We start from the raw sequence: 25,807 nt of genomic DNA, 5'->3' as shown, positions 1-25,807 counted from the left end.
TGGTGTGGCAGCCCCAACAAACATGCTTATTGCGAAAATGAAGTGATCCATCAAGACATTTGCTTGTTCTCTTCCAGAGCATTTTTACTGGTGCTGGTCACTGTCATTGCTGCCTCAACTGCATTTCAGGTGTGCACTAGAAGATGGAGCAAGAATCGCAAAACAGGCAAGATGAAAGCTTGGCTTGCTATTTTCTTTTGGCGAAATGCATGCTGCATATAGTGAACTGAGATGTGTCTTGCACAACTGTAATGTAAAACATGCATGCCTCGTGTTAATTTTACCAGTGTTATTCTCTTTCAAAGTCGCGGTAAATATTTACCTACTATCAGAATTAACCGAGTCCTTACCGCTGCTTTCGCAGCAGTTACTTTTTCTTTGTCGTACTCCACATTATCTTTTTAATATAATACGTATAATTTCACTCTTTTCTCGCAAATAATTTATTCCTAACCTGGTGCTTCAAGCACGAATTGATCTCCGGCTTTACATTGCGCCTTTATGGCAGATGTGAATTGCTTTCAAACTTTCACATGTACCGGCAGACTTCAGGAAGGCCGATGCATTCTGAGAAACGTACACATTCTGTGCATTGCAGTCTGGTTCTAATGGTCGTTATTTCGCCCATTTCGCTTAGAACTTTGAATTGTGTTGTAATAAAGCAAGGGAATGTCATTCTTTTTTCGCTTCATTTCTACTTTTAGCCCTTTTCTACCAATTCTTCGTAGCGTTCTCAGCGTTGGCAAACACCAGACTACTTCTGACCACCAAAAAAGATAAGAACTCGGAAACTGCCTGCTACCAATTTATACACGGCCTCCGTTTCTTGAGCATTTTCTGGATTTGCCTTGGACATGCATACGCCTCATCCTTCGAGAACATATGTAAGTCAACTCAATCCATATCGTTTCGCTCTACGATTCTTGCGAAAAACAAGAAACTCAATTCCTAGAGAATATTAAAAGCCGATAACTTAATATCTCAGATAAGAGAATATTCTGCTTTCTTATGAAAGTAAGGAAATTTAATCTCCCATCGATTTTCTTTTGAGCACGCAGCAGTGGGTTGATATGTCTGGCGTCATGTCTTTTTGTCAAAAGCAAGCGTAACCCAGTACTGCATCATCATCACTGGCCTGAACCAGATCTAGGAGGAACCTCAACTTCTTCCGAAATAAGCTCGCTAGTTGTGAAAAACGTGAAGTCAATTTCAGGAGTGACCATTACAGGCTCAATATTACTGCTCACACTGTGAACATGGGCCGCAGTAAGAACTGCTCAGTGGACTAGCGGGAATCGTAATGGCGGCAATAGCAAGGCGACCACGCCTCACCTGGCTAAGAATATTCCGGCTTGCGCAGTGAGCACCACGTATGGTCCCAAAAAAAGCATGAAACGTATACATCGCCTCATGTTGCACTCAACCTGGTTTTGGGTCGTCTCGCAAAAAGTAAGCGCTTGCAAAGGCTTACCGATTCCGAGAGCTAAATGCACAAGTCCACGAATAAGAAAGCTAACCATCTTGCCCAAAAGAAATGATATCTCCATATAAATATATTTATTTTCTTTCCAGCTCGACTCGTTAACGGGGCCCTCCTCTTCGAACGCTGGGAGAGCGGTATTATATCTTCTGGATCCTTCCTTTCCGTGGACACCTTCTTCTTTTTAAGGTAAGCTATGTACACGTTCAGCAATTACATAAAACAAATTCGCGCAGAAACTACCGAAGATGATTATGTACGCAAGCGAATGACTCCAGCTGAACTATCAAGGAATTTTCATGGATCGCTAATGTCTAACGCATGTACCAGCTGAAGTACTAAGACACCCTGCTTATTAGTTTAAAGGATTTTTCATAATAAATACATGACGTTTTTGTGTACATTTCTTGTACACGCAAAAAGGAAATAATTTTGACGAGACAATGTACGATATAAAATTTGGTTGCTGTAGATGATTACCTCTATGCTCAACATTTTGTGCTCCGTAGCTTTGGCGTGCCTTCTCGGCGCTGAATGAAAATGCTGATGTAGTTATGTTTGAGCGACGATAAGCTTTATTATCATCGTGGAGATGTTTTTAGTTACAATAGCCTACCCCAAAGTAAAAGATTGCTTCCTAGCTCGAAGAGAATATTACGAATGGTGCACAGGCCATGCTGGTAGTCAAGCTTTCCTTCCCTCTCACTCGCCACTATACTATGTAATCTAGCTCTCTCCACTGGCCTCACTCTATACCCAGCCCTTTCCTTTCTTAACTGTGCCTTACCTACTGGAGACATCGTTCTGTCAGTCACCTCTAAACCCTGTGACTTCCCTCCTGCTCTAAATGAGCCCCCTGTACCCGGAACCATTTTCCTCGGTGCTGCCCCCTTGGGTACTTGAGATGTCATTTAGCCAGATGAAGCAAACAGCCACGGTGACCGAGGGCGGCCAGATGTTCGCTTCAAAAAAAAAATCCTTAGGCCAAAGAAAGCCGTCTTCAACTTTTCAGGGTGGATTAGAGGCATCGGCGTATCAAGAACGCTGATGTTGAAGTTAAGAAAACTAGCGGAGTCTGGGAAGGTAGAGTGCTGTTGTTCGAATGAATAATTCGACTGTAGCTCCAAGGCTATACGGAGTGGTCTACATTGAACAGGAAGCGAAACGACAAAATGCGAGCAAACAAGCTAATTGCAGGCTCCACATCAGCAAGCTCTAAAACGCGATATCGTTAAAGGTGACGCCACACCCAAAATACAGCGAAGAGTAAGCGTTCGCCATCGTGAGCAAACATTCACTAGCATGGCGCAGGAAGTTGGTAGCTGGCAGCTTATACGTAGGATTGTTCGTTTTCGGGTAAAACCCGATTTTACCCGATTTTTGCACCCCGAGCGTGTTCCTAAAATATCGGGTAAAACCCGATTTTTCCCGATTTCTGAAACAACTGTGCCCACGGAATTGCTGTGCCTCCAGTTGGTGCTCAACCGAGAAGCGGCCAAAGCGGCCGACAGACAGTCAATCGTTGATTGCAGGCCCCGTGGCGCCATCTAACGTCGGAGTCCCGAACACAGCGCCGGTAGCTTGGGCACGCTCAGCGGCGATATTTACACATCGTGCATTCGCAGCACTGCTGACTAGCGTTCAAGGTGGGAAGAAAACGAAAGACATTGGATGATTGGTGCAAAGAACACAAGGATTTGCAGACTACAACAAAAGACTCTGAAGGCAGCCGCGCGCTGGTGTGCAAGTACTGAAACACCGATATGGTCACCGATCCAGCGAAGAAGCCCTACGACCGAATTCGCGAGCATCTCGCGTCATCGCGTCATAAGAAGTTGAAGATGGAAGATGGCGGTCCCAGAAGCTGAAAAGGCGGGAACATCTCGGCCAACGCTCTTCGATGTTTCCTGTAGGCAGCGTGCGAAAGAAAATGAAGCGGATGGCGTGATTCACGTCTTCGTTCGTGCCCTGTCGTGCAGTGGAATCAGCATGCATCAGGCGGACGGACCTCTGGGGGATTTCATACGCAAATACTGCAAGGCCGCTAAAACTATGCCGACTGGACAGCGACTTCGGATTAAATACCTGAAAGAAGCTTTTGACAAGGACATGGCAAAAATCCGTGATGATATGCAAGCCGTTAAAGTGAGTGTTATCGTTGACGAATCCCCTGACATAACCGGAGTGCCTACCATTAACACTCTGATGTGCTATTATAGTCAAAAAGCAAAAAAAAGAAGCAGGTTTGTTTAGTCGACGTCGACAGAGTTAATGCTTCGAACAGCTACACAGTAGCCCGGGTAGTCGGCAAGGCTCTCCTTACTGTGGGCAAGACGTGGAAGGATGTTGTAGCCGTAGCCACAGATTCCGCGGAGTACATGCGAAAAATGGTACGTGAGATCTGCGAAGCTGAAGCGATCCACATCTTGCATGTAAAGGACTTAGCCCATTTGATCCATGTGAGCGTTGACTATGCGATTTCGTCACCTTGCGTGTCTGATGTTCGATCCCCAGTGATGAAGTTTGGAGCATTATTTAAACACGCTAACAAGCTGCACCAAAAGTACATCGAAATATGTGCCTCTAATAGTCTGTTTGGTGCTGATGCAAGGAAGCCTCCTTCTGTAGTTCCGAACAGATCGCAAAGCTTCTACAAAGCGCTTGTTGTCGTCATAGAAATGTGGAGCTCATTAACAGAACTTGTTGAATGCTCGCATGATATCACCAAAGCGGAAGCTATTCGAGCGATACTTTCTGAAAAAGAGGTTCTTTATGCAAAGGCAGTCTTAATGAGAGATGCACTCGAGCCTCTTTTAGATGTCCAGAAAACGCTTGAAGGCGGAGAACTCCTCATGCCAAGCTTCGATCACCTCGTAAACGTCAAGTTACTGCAGACTGTCAACGAGCTTTCCACGACGATCGGTAAAAGTGATCGGGCGAAAGGTGTTTTGTCTATGTTGCCTAAGAGCAGTGCCATATTAGTAAAAACTTGTTGTGAAGAGTTTTGCGCCAAAATCTCCACAAAATGGGACTGCATTTTGAAACGGAACGTCTCAGACAAAGAAGAAAACCAGTTGACATTGTGGAAACTGGGAGCCGTACTCGATCCGTTCCAGAAGCGGCTGCTGAGTCAGTCGTTTGATGACTACCGACCTCTCTTTAATTCCATGATGGACGATGTAGGCTCGCTTCGCGAGGAGTTCAACCAGTACTTGCTGGAAGCAAGCCCCACGAATGAAGGTGTTGAAGTGATGGACTTTTGGAACGACGCAACTGTGCGTTACCCAAGACTAGCATATGCAGCGTTATCATTGTTGTGCCTAGCTAATGGCAGCTGTGACGTTGAGCGAACGTTCTCTCAGCTAAGGTACCTGCAGAGACCAGACAGGTCTCGTATGGAAACCGAGATGTTGCGCATGCAGATGATTACGTATGTTAATAAGGACGTGTAGAACGTCGATGACCAGCCCTCGTGAATAAAATGTTTCTTTTCTCAAAACTGACCGTTGCCTCTCACTGCGAGTAATAAGTAATTACCAAAGAAACGCCAAATTTTGCAATATTTTCTTGAAAGCAGCCCAAAATCTAGCCCTAATTGTTACCCATCGGTTAGAGCAAATCGAATAAATTATTAGTTTGCAAATTTAACCCGATAAAACCGAATTGCGGAATTTTCCCACGAAAAACCCTATTTCTCCCCTATTATCAAGCCGAAAAATAACGACCGATTTTTACCCCCCGAATTTGAGAAAATATCAAACCCGAAAACTAATAACCCTACTTATACGGCCGAGCACTGATTCTTCCATAGTTTCTGTCACTTAAAACGACCACATGATATCACAAAGGTGGGCGGAACTACCAACTCTGGCTACTGATTTGAGGAGAGAAGGTATAACCAGAATGGAACCTTTCAGTGCTATTGAATGCCAGGACAGGCATACTACTCCTAGGCCATGCAGGCACATTGACAGGGCTTGGTTTATGTGGGCCCGACTTTATATGCCATTGATACTCTAAGCTGTCCCGCCGTACCTCAAAAGGCGGAGCTCAAGGCCCTTTATAATATTTGGTTGAGCCTAGAGTCCGCGCTTTTAAGAAAACGTTAGGCTAAATTCTACCTTCCTTTGAGCTCCGCCGCTATTATCATTGGCAGAAGTGCACACATTTGCAAACACTTGCAATGATTGCGTTTTGCTCCCCTATTCAGCAAGGTTCTCGTATAACCATAGGTCGCATTCGTAGTAATCGTGAGTGCTTTCACAATGCGTTAACTACACGATGACCGGAAACGTGTAAACATTCGGCATCTTATTGCTGCATAACCGGAAATTTAGCTCATAGGCTAGTATCTTGAAACTTTTGAGTTATTCATGCATTAATATATGTGGCGCCGATAAATTCGTGGATCTCAGATATTTTTTTGTTCCAGCGGCTACCTCCTCTACGATGTGCTGAACAAGCAAAACAAGAACCGTGCTGTCGTAGCCATTGTCGCACTCTTCAGACGCTGTTATAGGTAAGGTGACATTTAGAAGTGCTTCAGTTTTTGTATAAATTTTTTTCCAAACCTATATACAAGCGCAGGGTTTAGGTTCCCGGTAAATAATAGACCCGTGTCGCTGTGATCGTCGGCGTAGTCTCTGGGCAACTATGGGTCACGCTGATGGCGAACCTATCACAGTGGGTACTGGCCAATCTGTATGGCGAAATTCTGATTGGCCTCCCACAGCTCGCCACGCATATTTATTCGGAACACAGTCCGCTCCCACAGTCAGGCAAATGGCAGTGATGACAGGGTCGTTCGATGTATAACCGTTTTACACTTCTGTGAATGGTATACAAATGCTTGATTCTGCTCGCAATATTTTAGTGCCTACAAAAACGCGATATCAATCGTAATCGGGAAACTCCTTCCACCAAGGACGACCGCCATTTTCAAATGCTCCTTTGAAGTCACAAGAGAATAGACGGCGGAGCGTCATCTCCAAGGTAGTCTGCAGTATCAAAGTGCACGTTCTTTTTTCTTTCGTGGACGATTGACACAGTGGTCCTCCCTCATGCAGATGTGCTAGATGAAGATGTTACTGCACAAAAACGATATAGAGTAAGGCTTGTCTTCTTCGGCATATATATTTATGCATGATTACAGTCCGTGGGCTGCGCGGTTAGGTCTCTCAGCTTATCGACACACTGATCTCTCGCATTACACCTGTGACGATTCCGGCACTACCAACGGTCGTCTATCATCGTATGTGAGGTTTTTGACCCCGCGACGCCGACAGAACTGATTAGCGGCCGGTCGCCTAATATGATTGGTCAGATCGGAGGCCGAGCGAGAACTCGACGCCCGATGAGTCAACGGCCGTAACAACTGCGCTCGTCTGCAGCTTAACCATGTTAAAAACCGAAAACAAGCATCTACACTCTATATGTTCCCACTTATCATCATAAATGACTTTGGGCAGAAATGTCAGTCGGCACCGAACTGCCGACCCGTTCCGCGACGAGTAGGCCTAGCGTGAGTACACGTGGTTCAGGGCTGCAATTTCGGCGACTACCAAAAGTGCATTTACAAGATTTAGCGGTTGCATGTGGCCAACGAGTGTAGTTCTGGCAACAGTGGCCACAAATCGACGATTGCTTACACCTCAAAGCGCGTGCACATTGAGCGGGAAGGTCGACGTGACCCTGTTTGGCGACCAATATTGAGGGCAGCCGGCGGCTGTCAGAGCGCTTGGGGGTCCCAGCGCAGGCAGGGGACTTGGCATCTTCGGCGCTTCTTGCAGCGCAGTTGTAGTTTGTAAACAAATAAAGGAGCAACTTACGTGTAATTACAAGATAACATTTTTGGTATTGTTGTCTCAGGTTGCATTTGATGCCGTACGAACGAGAAGCACACATCCTGATGTTATATACCAAAGCTATGTAAAAAATACACCGAGGGCTGAGTCTTAATATGCGAATCGGCACATTCCCAAGGGAGTTTAGGGCTCACAAACTAAGTACTAAATAAAGTATGTTTACGTTGAAGCACTGACAAATCATTTGCTGGACAAAGACCGGAAAAACGCAAAGTTAGGCTCGGGAGTCGGTTGCAGCCGCACGTGGAGGCTGGGAGCCTCTTGTTCGGTGCGGGCAGTGAAGCGCAATTCGAATAGCTTTGGGTTTTGCGATGATGGGACTGAAGCAACGGCAGCGTCGCATGCTTTCGTGCGCTTGCCGTGACTAGACTAAACATTGTTTTTCGGAAAGGGTATACCAGCCGAAAATATTTGTTTGACTAATACACGCATATAACATCTCAAAAAGTACCGCTTTGTTCTAATGTTCTGTCTGCTCCTCTAATTTCGCAAGGGGTGCTTTTGCGTCAACGTATGCTTGTTTGGATTTTCTTCTTAGTTTTTGGACCGAAAGAACGACGGGAAATAGCTCAGCAATCAGTAACACAGTACTAACTGCTCCCCCTTTTAGCGGCGCACACTGTAGAAGGAAACATTAGACATTTCGCTTTTTATATTAGGAGTGCTTGTTGCTAAAACAAGCTAACTCTCTTAACATACGAATAATATGCTTCCGAATGTATGCTTAGATAATACAGCAATTTCTACGCCTAGACAATCTGTAGACGGAAGTCCAAAACAAGTCCACTTTGAGGATCACTAGGTCGTATATTATACTGAACTCTTCTGAAAGAAAAAAAAAAGAGAATATGCAAATACATTCTTCTTGCCGAAGAACAAAAAAACCATCAGCGACCACCATCCACGGCGGGCAAGTAAGAGTGTAGCCGATACCGCGAATTGCAGACAACATGGGGATGATATGCCGTAGTGACGTCAGCGGCCAAAGTTTGCCCGAAAAGCAAGCTGCTTTCGAAATAATAAAACAATCATTTTAAAACTATCTACTGCACCACATGAGCTTGTGGTGGAATCATAATTTAACATATGTGAAGTGAAATGCAAGTGCTCAAATGTTAGCTGTCATGACCCATTTAACGCTATAGCGTCCTGCCCTAAAAGGCAAACCTGAAGTGCGCCTGGGATAGGGTTCCGGAAGGCTACTTTATTGCAACTGGCGTAGGCAAACCTAGACCTCAAGAATCTGTTCGCACTACTGCAACCTTCTCGGGAAATCTGAAACATTGACACCTCGGAAAGTTTGGTAAGTGCCAGCGTAAGTAGGGTCCCTTAGCACTACCGTATCCAGCCACTCATTAAAGGCGAGCTTCAAGCGTTCCCCCAAAGTTTGTTTTAAGTTCAGAAAGATATCCTGCAGAATAACGCGAAATATAAAACAAATAAAAAGAAGCCAAATTTATTCCAACTACTTTTTTCACGTTCAAAATCGCAATGCGAATACATTGCTCCATTGAACAGGCGATGAGCAGCAAGCAGCGCGTTTAACTGTCCTATCATTCCCTTTCACAACATTTCTCCGATTAGCCGCTACTTGACGTTGCCCAACCGGAAGTGACAGGAATAGCGCTATAATTTGTCGTCATAAAATGTCTCCATTTGCCCGCAAGGTAACGCTGCTGAACCGGACATTCTGTGGAGTGTGGAGATGTGGGAATGTGCCACAGATAGAATGGATGCATGCTTCTTTCTCAAGCCGCTGATAACGAAGATGCCCCGTTTTCTACAACGTCAAGAGTTGCTCTCGAATTTCGTTTAAACGAGTATTTGATTAAGCGGTGTTCCTGTGCACTTAAAACGAGTCCCAGAGGTAAAAATACCGTCATGGGGCATGCAAGGCTCTTATTGTCTCGCACTTCTTTATTGCCATAGAGACGTAAGATACCGAGGTATGTGACCAACCATCCGACATAGATACCTGTAAAGCCCCGCTTTAGCCGTGCCGTATGAACGTACCTGCGTGACCTAACAGTAGCGTGTCTTGATCATCGCTCAAGACTGCTTATAAGTTCGATCCCTATCTCACGTATTCATTTTAAAGTAGGTACCAAAGTTGGGATGCAAGGCTTGCCCTGTCACAGGGTCTCGTGATGTCTCACAACCCGCCGAGCAAAGAGTACGCGACCACGTCACGTGCCATCCACCACGTCCCAGAGCCACATCCATGATTTTTCGCTCACAATGCCGACAATGCCTTCAACGCTGAACTTTGCGCATAATATGACCTTTAACGATATCGTGTTGTCCCTATTGTTCCTATATTGTCCCCTGGGTCCATATTCAGCGATTGCGGGCTTATCGAAAGTGTTGCTAACTGCCTGACCTCGATTCATTCGATTAGTGGAAATGCCGGAACCGGAAGTGGTGGCAATCAAACTGACATCCAGTTTCGGTCTTTCTACCAACCAGATGACTCGAGGTCAGAAGATAACAACAGTTTCGATAACGACGCAAATTCGGAATACGGCCGCAAGGAACATTCACGATTCAGGCGAGCCGAACAAATATCGCTGCCAGCTTTCAGGGCTCTAAAGGCCTAAATTAAATCAGCAAGGCTGAATTACGTGTTACAGGTCGCCATTTCTACTTAGCCGTCTTGATTCTGAGCACCCAGAGCAAGATATTTGGTGTTTTCATAGCTTGAAACGCCATAGGAGACGGTGTATGTGCAATTTTCCTCGTTTCTCACTTTTGGCCAAAAAGTGAGAAATGAGGAAAATTGCATTTTCTGGCTCTTTACAAACTAAAGTGCGTGAAGGCGCGCCTTGACATCCTAAAGTGCCAGTACGTGTGTATAAAAGTCAACTAAGAGTCGGAAAAAAAACTGAACGGACGTTGAAGCTCCGGTTTAGACCTCCCGCCTCTAGAAAATCGCCGCCAAGTTTCGCTTCTGTGCTTGTTACACAAGTATGTGTATACGGATAGGCCTTCGCCGCTGCCACTAAGCAATCCACTGCTCACGTCTAGACGCTTGCACAATCATCTTAGTTTTTCTCGCATCTTTGGCCGTACGAAAGCTTTCAACTCATCTGCACTTCCTCGCGCCATTTCACTCTGGAATGACCTTCCTGATTCAATTGCATCGATAAATAGTCCTGCTTCATTCCGTGAGAAAGTGTTAAGTTTGTATTGCTAGTTCAATTGACCTATGTTATACTATTTTCATGTTGCCTTTCTTTCTAAATGTTTTCTCTCATATTTTTATATGCATCTGTATGTACTCTATTCTGTAGCGACCATGTATACAATTACGTTGGGAATTCTTTTATGTTTGAAATTATGTAATACCTAGTGTCTGCTCCTTGTTTACAGCCATTAACCTTGATATTGTAACCCCCCTTACACAATGCCCTTCGGGGCCTGTAATGTTCAATAAATAAATAAATAAATAAATAAATAAATAAATAAATAAATAAATAAATAAATAAATAAATAAATAAATAAATAAATAAATAAATAAATAAATAAATAAATAAATAAAATGCGATTACTTTAATCGCTCCCGCTTGTCGCCTCCCATTTCGTATCCTCGTTCAAGTTCATTTACTTTGCAACTCTTTTAGTCGCTAGTTTTTTGCGCTTCTATCATCCTACACGTTCTCCGTATTATGCAGACATAGTTACCAGATGCCCCATTATGTGTAAGACCAATAGACATAGATATAAATGCCGAAATTCAAAAATGAGTACGAATATGTTCGCCTAGACTAGGGACATATTGTCTAACTCGATATAGACGGGTCCTTGAAGGCTGGAGTCTGATCTCACCTAACTATCCCAAAGGGGAATCCGGAATCGCAACGCCTGCCCACTTGGACATATCATGTGGTCTCCTGACGTCGCTCCACCCGATGACCATTCAGGGCACGGCGATGTCATCGGCAAACTAACGCTTGCCAGAGACATGTTCGCAGGTTTTCGCCTACAGTGCCTACGTCGACAATTCCAAAGCCGGAGCTTCTCGATGAAGACACCTTTGACCCCATCCTGTTGAAATTGTAGGACAGGTTGAGCTGCGCCTTCAAGGGCATAACGCTACAACGTTCATGGTTTCAGTATGGTGGTTCCCGCGGCGGATTGCCGGTTGCTTGCATGCACTTTGACTGTCGTCTTAACAATAGTCACATAATCCTTACCTCTGCTATTTCACATACGCTCATTATCATAAGCTACCACAATATTTTATATCTATATACAGGATTGTGCCGGCTTTAATCATAGCGACCTAAGCCCTATACGGAATAACCTAAATGAAATTAATGTTATTACGCGTCATGTAAAGCATGGACTGGTATTTTTTTTTCGTTCCGCCTAACTGAACAATTAGTTTCAATAATACCAATTTTAATATTCGTCTAAAATCTCAGCTGTGGACCCGAAAGGCGTCTAGGGTCACGAAAAGCACCCAACGTATCCCATTTTTATTTAAATGAAATCCAGCGAACTTCCAAGCATACTACGTGACAGCATGCTTCGTGCTTCCGAATGCGCCTCGATTGCAGTGCCATCAGATGAAATCTATGCCGGATTTATGCCTTTTGTGATGCTCACACCAGACCTCTGCGTGGCGGCTGTGTCGGAAATAAGCGCCAGTGGTGCATCCGACAGGCCGGAAAAGCGCGCTGTCAAGCATCATTGGCGCTTGTCTCGTGACCACAAGCAAAGCTGTCCGTCTTGAGCAGCGCAGAAGGGGCCGATTCGGCGCCTTTTTACCAACTCGCTGAAGAGAGCACGGCAATAGTAGCGCACGGAGACACCCAAGTCGCCTACACGAGCAGTAAGCCCACTGTCATGTAATGTTTTTGAATCTTCTGAGGGTCTTATTCTAGGCGAATAAAAATGGTACATTAAACCATTGCCTCGCACATCTTCCCTGCCAGGTCAATCGCTCCAAAGCGGCCGTTTAAAGATAGTTGTCTAAACATTCAAACGTTCAGGTTGCAAGCGCCGCTTCGGAAGTTGCGCTGAAAACTAGGTGTTTTCCATGACGAAACGATTCTCCGAAATGAGGCGCTCGCATCGCTAAACTCCCGCTTGATGCTCAGCGTTTCGACATACTTGGTGATGTGCACTTGCCATTCTGTCCATGCGATGCACGCGCCTCAACGTGGAGGAGCACCCCACTCAACCATTTATAGCGGCGAGCACCACGTTTTGTTGCCAGACACGAATGAAATGCTTGCAACCATGCCCCTCACCCACCTATGAGGCTTCCTAAAAGGCGATCCGATAGCGCCGCGAGGAGCTTTCAGTTAACTTTCTGCTCGCATTCCGGCCGCAAGGAGAAGCACCAGTACTGGATAGGCTTTTTTGTCTACGGTGGCCCTTGCTACAAGCGCTAAATTCTGATGCGTTTATTATGTCCAAGTGCTATGAACGACTTTTCTTTAGCCTGTAGAAACGTCCATTTACAGCCGTGTGCTTAGAATTCCGGCTTCAGAAGCGCTTGCCAACGATGCCTTCTCCTTCCACGCTACGCAGCTACGAGTGCAGCAACGTATATAAAGCATTTGTTCCCAGTTAGCGCATATATAGGTATGCTCTTGCCTTAGCCAAATGCATAAAATATCTAATACTTCAGATCGAACAAATCTGCAGTGGCAGTTAGGAAAGCGCCAGTAGGTCATTTACATTACTGCACCTTGTCAGCTGAGTTACTGTGCAACTAGGGGTTTTTATTGGCTATGGTTCTTCGTCAAACAAGGCAGTCTACCATTGAAGTCTCCTGAGGTGTTTCTGCATGCTGGTAAAGCAGACGACGTGTGGGTCGGTATTAGAAAAATAAGTAATTTTGACAAGAAGCGGTAAGAAACCTCTTACTTGCTTTGCACTAGGAGTTTGACTAAGTAAAACAGACATATTTGAATGTTGCAGTTTTATTGCTGACACAGGTCACGAAATTACAGATCGCGTGAGGTTTTCCGCAAGAACTCCAGGAAAATCGGCGGAAAGCATAACTTAGTAAACAACATGCCGCCGCTGGAAGCGCATACTTGTGGCGACATATCGCAGCTCTAGTCTTTCTTCCACCGTGGCCGTGAACGCGGTCGTCGGTATCCTTTGATTTGGCTGCCAATTACCGGTAATGAGTATTATAAGCAGCTATGGCTAAATCTACCTCGCCGAAAATGTCTCGTTCGGGCTGTTATAATGGAGCTGAATAGAATTTCTATATATATTTGAGCGCCTACAGCGACATTTAAAACGTTTATTACTCAATGTCGACCATCCACTTATTCATGTGGGCGGAATAAAAAAAAATAACATGGGTACTTTACATGATTTCCAACAACACTCAATTGATTTCATTCGGGAAGAACACTTAGGTTTTGGTAAATCGCGGCCGTCTTAGCTGGGACACCCTGCATATGCCGCCGCGCTTTACCCAAAATTACGAACGTTTCAGCCGGGTTTAGCAGTAGTGTGTCTGAGTCAGGATCTAAGAGTACCGAATGATTTGACTCCCATATCACTCCTCCATTTGAAAGCAGAAGCCTTGTCAACTCCCCCATCTCTCGTCATCTTGTGCCATTATACAACCTGTCGACCATTCAGAGCATGGCCATGCCACCTGTCAATTACCACCTGCCAGAGGTATGCTGGGGGTTTTGCTCAGTAGGCAGACGCGACCGTCGGATTTTCTGCAGAATAGAGCCTTTAACGTTATCGTGTTCTGACAATCTCTGTTTCTTGTGGGCTCTCCGTGCACGTTTCGAGAGTTCTCAAAAGATGCACCACTGCCTAAAAGAGTCATGCTTGGGATGTTACCCTGTAAATCAGTACGTCGGAACAGTTACATAATGCTACAAATGGCAGAGGCATAGACACATATCGAGACATTGTACCGACCCCATGCTATGCAAAGTGTGGGCCGGCCCCCATTCGCACACCTAACCCCGACTAGGTTTTTGTGAATACGTTAATCTTTCCAAAAATCAGCCACCAAAACGTGAAAAAACAGCTGACGACTTATACGCGGCTGCAGCCAAAAAAAAAGCGTGCGAAGTCCGTTGGCTTTCCTTCTACATCAAAGCAGCAGCGACAGTCCGCACATGTCCCGACAAACAACCTCTATAGCTCTCAGCCTAAGGCAATGCAACGTAACAAGAAGATCATCAAAAGGAAGCAAAGTGGAAGCACCGAACACGAAGTCACATGCCTACTGATTCCTATGCTGTTTGCCGCCGTCAAGGGTCTTGTCCGCACAAACCCCTCCTCTCGAGGTCTCCTAGATGTAGAAGCTGTCCTTGCAATGGAACCGTTGCTGTCGGTCTGTTGCTCTCCACAGGGGTGTAACATCACACATCTGTAATCATGGCTTCGACAGGAAGAGCTTCACCACAGCTCACCATCCACAACAGTTTTCGCACATGCACCATTATTCAGTGGAATGCTCGGTGCTTACGCTCGAAACTTACTTTCGGCAGCTCGTGCAAGCGTACCACTTCACTTTCATAGCCATCTCTGGATTGCGCATAGAGGAAACTTTTAGTCAACATGAATACTATTTTCATCGCTGACAACGATCAGATGGAGTCAGAAGATTGCTGATAGGCTTTCGCAAAGATATCCCGGCGTCCTTAGTTGAAGTCGCGCCTCACAATGACAACGAATATGTGCGCAGTAACAGTAACTGGGAAACAAGAGTACACTTTCACTGAAGTTTATCTTGAGCCAGGCGGGCCATTCGATGCTTCGAGGCTTGAAAACTTGATAATAAGGACCCGTACATATTATTTGTGGACATTTCAACGCTCATAATGAAATTTGGGGAATCACACACATTTGCCCGAAGTGCCAAGCTTGCGGAACATCTCGAAAAACATTCGATTGAACCGCTAATTGACGGCAGCATAACCTATCTCCGAAGTCTGACGAGTGCGAGCAGTATTGTCTTGACCTTTCTGACAAGTTCAGCTGTCCACAAATTTGGCTGGTGCACCGATCTGGAAACACGTGGAAGTGACAATTACCCAGTTCTCATATCAGCTGTTTATGCGCAGATGGCATCAACACGTGGAAATGACCATTACCCAGTTCTCATATCAGCTGCTTATGCGTAGATGGCATCAACACGTAGAAATGACCATTACCCAGTTCTCATATCAGCTGTTTATGCGCCGATGGCATCAAAGAAATTTATAAAATCTATAGACTGGTATGCATACAAATACGCTACAAGCTGAGGAATTACTGCCACATTCCGAAACGAGGAACTAATATTGATAATGGCTTATTGCCTGAGAGAAAGCACACGAATCACAGCCAAAAGCGATAGCTTACCCTCAAATGATGACACATTTCAAAGGCTGTGCGCTATTCGCAGGCGAGCTGAAATGAAAGCTTTTCGCACAAAAACCTTGAAGACATTCGTGCCTGCCAATGGGCACAATGTCACATTTAAAGCTACCAGGATAAGCTTAGTGGGCAAAGATGGGGTGACGTTTGTTCTACGTTGGTTATGTGCCAACCAGTAGCGAAAATTTGGCGGATAGTTCGCGGTATGCGCACGCCCCTCCAACAGCTTTACCATTTCACAGCACTATCACTGCAAGAACGAAAAGCCATTAAAGTCTCAGAAGAATACTGCATACTACTGAGAGTGGCGTTATGGCCTTCCGCACACTCCACTAATGGTCTGTCAGGCATCTCCCAGGCGGCAGTGCCAGCGATGGACCTACCTTTCACAACTGTAGAGCTATCCGCAACTATCGCGGAATTAAACAGACGGACGTCTCCGGGTCACGGAGAAGTCACCTATGACGCAATCGCAAAGCTACTTCACAACTCCCGTCTTCAACTCATGGATTATTACAATTCTTCCTGGAAGTTTGGTAAGGTTCCCACGGAATGGAAGTCGGCGAAAATTGTGCCCGTTTTGAAAGCTAAACCGCCAACAGGTTACGCATCTTTCCGACCCCTCGCATTACTGAGCTGAGTAGGTACGTTTATGAAGCGAATGATCTGCAAACGCATTACTTTGTTCCTCGAGAGGCGAAATGAGTATTCTCAAGAAATGAACGCAGTTCCCAAATAAGTCTCCGACTGATAATGTCATCGCCCTTATCTCGTCACTTGAAGAGTACCTTCACGCTGGGTACATTCCGACAGCCTTTTTCCTTGACATCAAGGCTGCTTTTAACTCTGTGTTTCATCGTGAAGTTCTCGCAGCCTTGGCCAGCCTTGGCCTCGGAGGAAAGCTTTACAACTGAATTGGACACTACTTACAAGAGCGGCAAATTTTTATGAGCACTCCAAATGGTTCAACTCTTTTCCACGCAGTGAAGAGGAGCGCACCTCAGGGAGCTGTGCTCAGCCCTCTCCTATTCAATATCACCCTTATACGTATACAAGAAACCTTCCGCGAGGAGTACGCATAAAATTTTTGCTGATGCATCTGCATCTCAAGTGCATCACGTCCGCGTTATATTACGCAGCAACGTATTCAGAGAGTATTACTGCACACCTTCGTGTATCTGGCTCCCCGTTGTCATCGCCTCTCATCACAAAAAAAGAGTTGGTATGGTTTTCACAAGAAAAAGAATGACTCGATAGCCGCTCCTTCTGGGTGGACGGTCACTATTGCATGTATGATCACAGCGATTCCTAGGTGTATTTAACAGTAATCTCTCTTGGGCACCTCAGAATCACTGCAGCATTGCAGGTTTTCAGATTCATGGCGGGAACACGATGGGGAAGCAACTGCCAGTCGATGGTTCTACTTGAAATAGCCTACGTTGAACGCGTGTTACGCTACTATTTACCGGTACTTCAAAGATTATCTCCAGCAAGCAAGACGATCTTTGAAGTCGCGCGGAAGAACTGCTTGTGGTTATGCCTTGGACTCCCAAACAGATCCTCTGCATTGGAACACTTGCAGAAGCAGGATGTTAACCGCTAGATGTGATTGCAGCCCAAGAAACTATGCGTAAACATCTGCGATATGTCCTCCAAGGGAACAAGCACCTCTTACACCATGTCCACCTAACTCAATACAACTCTGGCTTTGGGCAAGCTCTACAGGTTCTGCCCCTCTCTACTATCGTCTCTAATGGTGAATACATCTGTTCCTGGCATAGATGTGAAGAGCGGCATGCTACAGGCAGCACTTCTGCAAGCCGCTTTTGCCTATTTAGCCGAGTATATACGCAGTACACCCACATATTCACCGACGGTTCCACTACTCAAGACACTTCTTCCTGTGGCCTTTACTTGCCCTCAACAAACCATGTCCTGTCTTACCGACTACGGCGGAAGACATCATCTACGAGAGCTGAGTTCAATGACAATGAAGCTGTTTTCTATATCCTGCGCCAACCCCGCAAGCGATGGGTTATCTTCCCTCATTCCAGAGCATCCCTGCAAATCCTTTATAACCTGCTGAAGAAAACCAATCACCAGTCCGTTTTCTTGACATCGGGTATCTATATCATTTGGCTATTACAGGCCACTGGATAGGATTTCAGTGGGATACAAGCTCACTGCGGCATTAAAGCCAATGAAAAAGCAGATGAAGCGGCTCGTAAGGTCACCAAAATCACAGTTACATTCAGACTTTCTTCACAAAATTTGATGCATTCCAACTGGCTAAAAAATTTACTTCTGAAGCAAAGTATCGTATTTGAAGCATGACGACACATCACTACCAATTTCTTTACTCAGCTGACCCACATCTAAGATCAACACTCCCTCTGAAATTTCCTCGCCAACTAGAAACTCTTTGCCACCGACTTCGCCTGAACTGCGCATATACAATTGGCTTGCGATACTGTTTCGGTGAAATGAACAGTCCGTATTGTGACAACTACGATTCGATTGAAACTGTGGAACATATCCTGCTTGTGTGGGTCGCGTATGCTTGCAAGCGCGCGTACTATGATAATATATAGAGAAGCTCTCCCCAGTGCCTCTAACAGTGTTTTAGGCCCCTCATCCTGGCCTATAGGCAACAGAGATTCGCAATGAACTTTTTTTTTTGTTTGCTTATTTGAAAAAAATTGGACTCCTTAACAAATTTTAAATTCACCTCGCACGTTACCCTGAAGCATTTTTCACGCTGTGAACACCAAAAGCACGTTTGTCGGATTGTGTATTTCATCATTTCATTTGATACCATTACACCTTGATGCACCTTATAACGCATTTAATGGCCGCATGTTATCTCCTCGTTCATTTCTTTTATTTTCCGTTCTCTTTTCATCTTTCCCTCCCCAATTCCTCTTCCTACGCAGACTAGCAGGCCAGCGAAATCTAAACGCCGGCTAAATTCTCTACCTTTCATTAAAGGGTCTCTCTTTCTCTCTCTCTCTCTCTCGAGAGAGAAACAGAGAGAGTTCTTATTGCCTTTCTTTCGTCAAGGGATTACAGCCTCCTCGTTAGCGGCACACCAGTCGCACACCGCCCTCATCAGGTAGTTTTTTACAATGACAGCTGCCGCAAGTACTTTCGTCGTGGTTTCTTCCACACCTCTGAATCCTGTGCAATGATGGCTTCCTATGTGGACAGTCGATATCGAATATCTGCGCCAAGTACACATCACAGCCTGCATTGAGAGATTTTTAACCTGCAGCTGCATCCTCGCACCACTGTTTTAATGCGCCTTCAAGCAGAGCCGCACAATATCACCATGGCAACCTGGTTGTGCTTGTGGGTGGCGATAATGTATTTCCGGTGGCGCCCTGTAGAGGCCGTCAAAGTTGGGAATCGGCTAGTGAACATGTTGGATGATTAGCATTGAAGCTAAGGGCTCTTAAACCTCCTCCCTCCATTGTGGAAAAAAAAAGGAAAAAACTATGCAGTATTTTACTCTCTCACGCTTGTCCTTTATCTGAATATTGCCACAGAATAGGGCATTAATAGAATGTGTAAAACACTAATAGAACATTAAACTCCATGCTATTACAGCCACTTCACATGCAGATGCTGGTAATACTCAATTAAAGTGCTGCACGAAAAAGACAAGAGTGCTTTGCTGTGCATTCCCCGTGCTTGTCTCTATCACGTCTAGAGTGATCAAAGAAGCCGGAGAAGTTTTATCAATGCAGTGTACGAACGAAGTAGAATGCGAACAAGCGACATTAAAAATTCGTTTGCGAGAAATGCAAGCTTCGTGTCTGTGTTGCTTTGGTTTATGGGGTTTAACATCCCAATGCTACTCAGTCTATGAGAGACGTCGTAATAGAAAACTATGAAAATTTCGACCACCTGTGGTTCTACCACATTCCCTGACATCGCACAGTATACGAGCGTTTTGCTTTTCGCCCCAATCAAAAAGCAGGCTCTTTGGTCGGATTGTATCCCTTGTCGTTGAGTTCAGCAGTCGAGCGCCATAACCACTGAGCCACCGCTGCGTGGTAGAAACGTAGTGCGTGAATTCACAGAAGTTAAAATGACAATCGCTTGCAGCGGAATATTTTTTTTGCGGTTTTTTCACATAATTATTTTCCGATTGTTTTGAACAGAATTTAAAAAGCGCAACAACATCATTGTAGTACGTACCTGATGGAGGCAAGATATATACTTGTGAAAAAGAGAGCTGTTTAGGGAAGACGCGCTTGTTAGCTCTCTGGGCATCATAAATTTGCAATGAAGTTCATGCTTTTATTTTTAACATCGTCACCCATCCACATCCCTCTTTCCTCTCCTTTTTTCTTTGCCTGTTGCAGAGAAGTAGGCCAGATTCTGAACTTTTCAGCCGACCTCCCTTCCTTTCCATTCAATAAATACATCTATCTACACACGCTCTAATTTCTCTTTTTCAGGACTACCATTCCGCTCTTCTTCATGATCATGTGCATGTACCTGCTGCCTCTGATAGCATCCGGACCAAATACGAAAGAGTTTTACGAGGCATTCTACGTGGAGGTGCGAGAGCGCTGGTGGGACTTGGTTCTGCAGGTTCGCAACTGGAGACAGGAGGACCCAGACGTGGTTAGTACACATTTGGGTTTACTTAGGCGGCTGCTAGGCGGGAATGTTGATTTTATCCCTTTCATTGGGATGGCAGGCAACCTCTAATTACGAATGTACACACACTGTTTTTTTTTTTCGCATAGAGGTGAGAGAAGCTGACACCTGGAGTCATCCTCGGATACTCTTTCCGCAATTAGGAAGAAATCTTTTGTACTGACGGCACAAACACCATTAATATGCAGTATATCTACAACACAATAAATACTAAAACTATAAATGTAGAGCCCTTATGAACAATTCTGATATCAATGATTGGTAATGGTAGAAGTAAATTTTTAAAAATACATACGAAAAGGAAGAAAAAAAGCAAACAGTACATTGTGAATCAGGAGAGCGCCTTAAGAAGCATATAAGTACCTTAGAATCAGAAAGACATATTGTAAGAATGAACAAGGAGACGTACACACTCGCAAACAAATGGATTCGAAACCCAAAAGTGGAGTTTCAGGAAATATAACACATATGAACTAATAACGTGACTAAAGAAACGTGCATGCTGAAAACGGCATCAGCCACAACACAGATGCCAATGAAATACAAAAGAGTGGAGAGTTGGGCTTGTTGGTTTGCGATCATCATGGAAACAGCGCTAACACAGGACGGAGAGAGCGCCACACTGTGTCTGTGCTGTGTTCTCGCTCCGTCCTTTGTTAGCGCTGTTCCCAACATGATCGATGAAATGCGCATGCAGCTCTAACGTTTCGAATTTATAGCATCGTTGAGAACGGCAGTGTATATTGCCGCAATATTATCTTACTGGCGCCGCCATGTGGCGAGCTCGGGAGACTGGCACGCGCTCGTCTTCTTCGCTCTCAGTGCTCGCCCGCCTGTTGGTTCCGTGCCTTCTTTTGCTGGTGCCTTTGCGTGGGTAAAAGTAAATCAGCCTACTCAGTTTTACTGGCTTCTGTGACATTTGTGGTGTCGTTTCCGGGTACATCCCATGTACGAAGATCCTCTAGGTGCCTCCTACGCCCTTCTACACGCAGTGGACACGACACCTGTGCACAAGGTGAGCCGCCGCTTAAGAGGCTTAGCTCACGAGTGTGGTCCTCTTGTTTCCCCACCGCGAACCATGATGACTACAGCGGCAAGCCAGACCATTCAGCTTCACGTGAGGGCCCAGCCGCTGATCTGCTATACTTTGCGTATGCCCACGCCGTTCCATTGCGACAAGTTTGAAGACGTTGAGGACTGGTTGACCAGCTACGACCGGGTCGCTGTGTGGGACGAGGAGCGGAAGTTGCGCAATGTTTATTTTGCACTAGAGGATGCCGCCAAGATGTGGTTCGAAAACCATGAGGCTACCATTACCACCTGGCAGGATTTCCGGCGGCAGCTGCTTGGAACATTTGGCAACAATGCAAGAAAAGAGATGGCTGAACTCGCTCTGCAGTCCCGATCACAACGGCCTAATGAGAGCGTCACCATGTTTGTCGAAGAAATGACTCGGCTTTTCAACCGGGCGGATCCGGCCAAGTCGGAGGCAAAGAAAGTGCGCCACCTTATGCGAGGCGTCAAGGAGCAGCTGTTTGCTGGCCTTGTACGTGACCCTGCGTGTACTGTGGCTGATTTCACGAAGGAAGCGACAAGCATCGAGCGAGCCCTGATTCAGCGATTTGTATATTTTGATCGCTCTTGCAAACATCGCTGCTGTGGACTTCCGCTTGCCGATGGCTGGAAACGACAATAAAGCCCTTCGTGAACTCATCCAAAGCATTTTGTGCGAATAGCTGCAAAAGCTGCCCTCTCTCGAGCAACACCCGTGTGTTGGGAGCATCTCGGATGTTGTGCGTGAAGAGCTCCGCCAAGAAGTGCCATCAGTACTATCCCCCCGCCGCCTACACCGTAAATCATGACGTACAGCGACATGTTGCGTACCCCTGCGCAAGAACCACCGTCATTCTGCAACCTTGCTCCTCCCGCTCGTCCTGCGCCCCGATATCCAGTTTCGACTGGTCTGCCTGACGCTCGACCACCCGTTCGCAAAGCACACGCGTGGCGCACGCCGGACAATCAACCTTTGCGCTTTCACTGCGGCGAAGCCGGTCACGTACCGCCACTGCCCGTACCGTCGGATGGGCTTGCGCGGATTTTCACCGGATGCTCCTCGACCGCGCTATGGCGAACGACCTTGGGACATCGACCAATACCTCAGCCATAACGTCCCACCGGCGTCCCTCCGGCGACGCCAGTCCAGGTCATCATCGCCGCGACAGTTTTCCCCCAGCCGGCGTGCATCCTTCAGGCAGTCCCCAAGTCAGCCCGATCCCTGACAGGCCGCACTTTGTCGACGGTGAGCTACCTTCCGCCGAGATACCAATCATCGTTGATAACCACCACACGAATGACCTTGTATATACCGGCGCTGATTTTTGCGTTATGAGTCATGGCCTTGCTACCATTCTGCAAAAAGTCCTGACTCGACGCAATCATCGACCTCCGTGATTTCATGGTGTCTTTTTCCACTCACCGCGCAATTTCCGACGAGTACACACAGCGCAGCGACGACTACGCAGGCAGGCCAGTTTTCCGAGTCTGCGACGACCATGTCACTCTACCTCCACGCACTAGTTTGTTGCAGTGCAGTGCGACAACCCTCCCGCCCTTCAAGGCCTCGCGGAAACGAACGTGAATTTATTGTTGAGCGTACAAGTCTGCGTTGCTCGGAGGGTCTTCGCCTTGAGTAATAAGCGAACTTAACTGCTTTTAACAAACTTTAGTGCCGAGTACCGCCATTTACTGCAAGGTACAGCCATCGCTTGTTTTGACTAAGTGCGCCCTCCGCCAACTGCGCCCTTTTGCTGGCCAACGAGAACCCTCCCGAGAGCACTGGACATAGTGTTAAAACTGACGTGAATCCAACTTTGTCTCTTACCTAGAAACGCCGCCTTCAAGCAATTCTGGACACTTACCGTGTCTGCTTTGCTGTCACTTCCAAAGTGAAACAGACGTCAGTAGCCAAACATCGAATTATAGTTGATCCCAGCGAGCGCCCTATCCGCCAACACCCCTACCGAGTATCGGCTAAAGAACGAGAGGCTATTCGGGCGCAGGTTGATGAAATGCTCTGCGATGATGTGATCCAGCCGTTCACAAGCCCATGGGCGTCACCAGTGATGCTGGTCGCTAAAAAGGACGAAACACTCTGCATCTGATTCTGCATCGAAACATCTGATTCTGCATCAAAACATCTGATTCTGCATCGACTATAAGAGGCTCAACAAAATTAACGAAAAAGGACGTCTACCCATTGCCTCGAATCGACGACTCGTTCGACCGACTCCGCCACCCCCGCTACTTTTCATCGCTCGATCTACGCAGTGGGTACTGGCAGATTTAAGTCCATGAACGTGATCGAGAGAAGACCGCGTTCATTACTCCTGACGGACTGTACGAATTTAAGGTGCTTCCCTTCGGTTTGTGTTCCGCTACAGCAACCTTTCAAAAATGATGGACACTGTCCTAGCCGGCCTGAAATGGCAGACGTGCCTCGTCTACCTTGACGACGTTGTCATTTTCTCTGCGACCTACGAGGAGCACCTCAAGCGATAAACGCCCGTTCTAAATGCCATCCGCGGGGCCGGGCTCTCACTAAAACCAGAAAAATTCCACTTTGCATTCCAACAGCTCAAGTTTCTGTGTCACGTTGTGAGCGCTGAGGGAATTAGCCCTGATCCAGAGAAGACGGCTGCCCTAGCTGCTTTCCCGACCCCCACTGATAAATGTTCCGTGCGTCGGGTTTTGGGCCTCTGTGCATACTGCAGGAGATTTGTGCACGACTTCTCCCAGATGGCGGAACCATTGACTCATCTAACAAAGGACGACCAGCCTTTCATCTGGGCCGACGAGCAACAAAGGGCCTTCGAGGAGCTTCGAAAGCGCCTCGAAACAACGCCCGTGCGACGCACTTCGACGAGGTGTCCAACACAGAATTGCATACTGACGCCAGGAACGTTGGCCGCGGTGCAGTTCTCGTTCAGTGTCAAGGTGGCGTTGAGCGGGTTATTGCTTACGCCAGCCGCACCCTGTCTCAATCCGAAGCGAATTATTCTACTACCGATAAGGAGGCCCTTGCAGTTGTGTGGGCGGTAACACAATTTTGGCCGTATTTTATGGTCGGCCGTTCAGAGTGGTCAGCGACCACCCCTCACTCTGTTGGTTAGCGAACCGTAAAGATCCTTCAGGCCGGTTAGCGCGCTGGAGTCTCCGCTTACAGGAGTTCGACGTCACTATTGTGTATAAGTCCGGCAAGAAACACAGTGACGCTGACTGTCTATCCCGAGACCCTATCCCGTGTTCTTCAATTGAAACAGATGACTCCGTTTTTCTCGGCACTCTCATGACGCCAGATCTCGCTCAACAGCAGCGAGACGACACCCAACTCCGGCCCCTCATCGATTACCTCGAGGGAACCGCCTCATCACCGCCTTGCCTTTTCACGCTGCGGCCTGTCATCGTTCTGCTTGCGTGACGGCGTCCTCTACAAGAAAAACTACGCTTCCACAGACATTCAATATCTGCTGGTGGTCCCAACACCGCTCCGTACCGACGTTTTGCAGGCATGCCAAGACGAGCTTTCTGCCGGTGATCTCAATTTTTCTCGTACCTTGGCATGAGTACGACAAACGTACTATTGGCCCAAGCTTGCCGCTATTGTTCAGCGCTATGTTAGGATGTGCCGTGATTGCCAACGTCGGAAGGGTGCCACCTGTCAAGCCGGCCGGCCTGCTGCAGCCTTTTGTTGCTCCGAGAGAAGAACCTTTTCATTGAGTCGGTATGGACTTGCTCGGGCCATTTCCTACGTCATTAATGGGCAACCGGTACAATATAGTTGCCACAGATTATCAAACCCGCTATTGTGAGACAAAAGCTCTTCCCTGAGGCACGTCTACTGCTATTGCGAACTTTTTCATATTTAATCTAGTCCTCCGTCACGGTGCCCCTGCGAACGTTTCAACTGACAGATTCACGGCATTTTATTCAGCTCTAATCCAGGAAGTGATGCGGCTCTGTGGCACTTGTCATCGCAGAACAACAGCTTACCACCCTCAGACGAATGGCCTTATTGAGCGACTCAATAAGACTATCGCCGATATGCTTTCTATGTACGCCGACGAATGCCATAAGAACTGGGACCAGATACTACCGTATTGAACATTTGCGTATAACACTTCAGTCCAGGAAACCACCCGCTTCACACCATTTCGTTTGGTGCACGGTCGCGAAGCTGTCACCATGCTGGATGCAATTCTACTACCAGATGTTGCCCACCCATCGATTGCCGGTGCTGACAAATTCGTGTAGCATGCCGAGGCGCTCGCCAGCTGGCTAGATTGAGAGTCCGGATACAGCAAGTTAAAGATGCTCGCCGTTATAACCTTCGTCACAGGGAGGTAATTTACAACCTTGGCGATCAGGTTTGGGTGTGGACACC

General features: G+C 46.5%; 1 protein-coding gene across 1 annotated transcript in view; it reads left to right on the top strand.

The window, feature by feature from the left end:
• The window catches only part of LOC146172552 (nose resistant to fluoxetine protein 6-like), a 99,857-nt gene that overhangs the window by 52,648 nt on the left and 21,402 nt on the right, over window positions 1–25,807 (top strand). The window contains exons 5-9 of the mRNA XM_084585798.1: window positions 78–166; window positions 705–884; window positions 1,573–1,669; window positions 5,913–5,999; window positions 20,163–20,331. Coding sequence (XP_084441924.1) covers window positions 78–166; window positions 705–884; window positions 1,573–1,669; window positions 5,913–5,999; window positions 20,163–20,331 — 622 coding nt within the window. The remainder of the gene's footprint in view (window positions 1–77; window positions 167–704; window positions 885–1,572; window positions 1,670–5,912; window positions 6,000–20,162; window positions 20,332–25,807) is intronic.

This window comes from Amblyomma maculatum, unplaced genomic scaffold, assembly GCF_055883805.1.
Source record: "Amblyomma maculatum isolate TAMU_Amacu unplaced genomic scaffold, ASM5588380v1 scaffold_13, whole genome shotgun sequence".
NCBI classification, from domain to species: domain Eukaryota; kingdom Metazoa; phylum Arthropoda; class Arachnida; order Ixodida; family Ixodidae; genus Amblyomma; species Amblyomma maculatum.
Note: the sequence above shows the minus strand (reverse complement) of the source record. Positions and strands in the feature narration are given on the sequence as shown.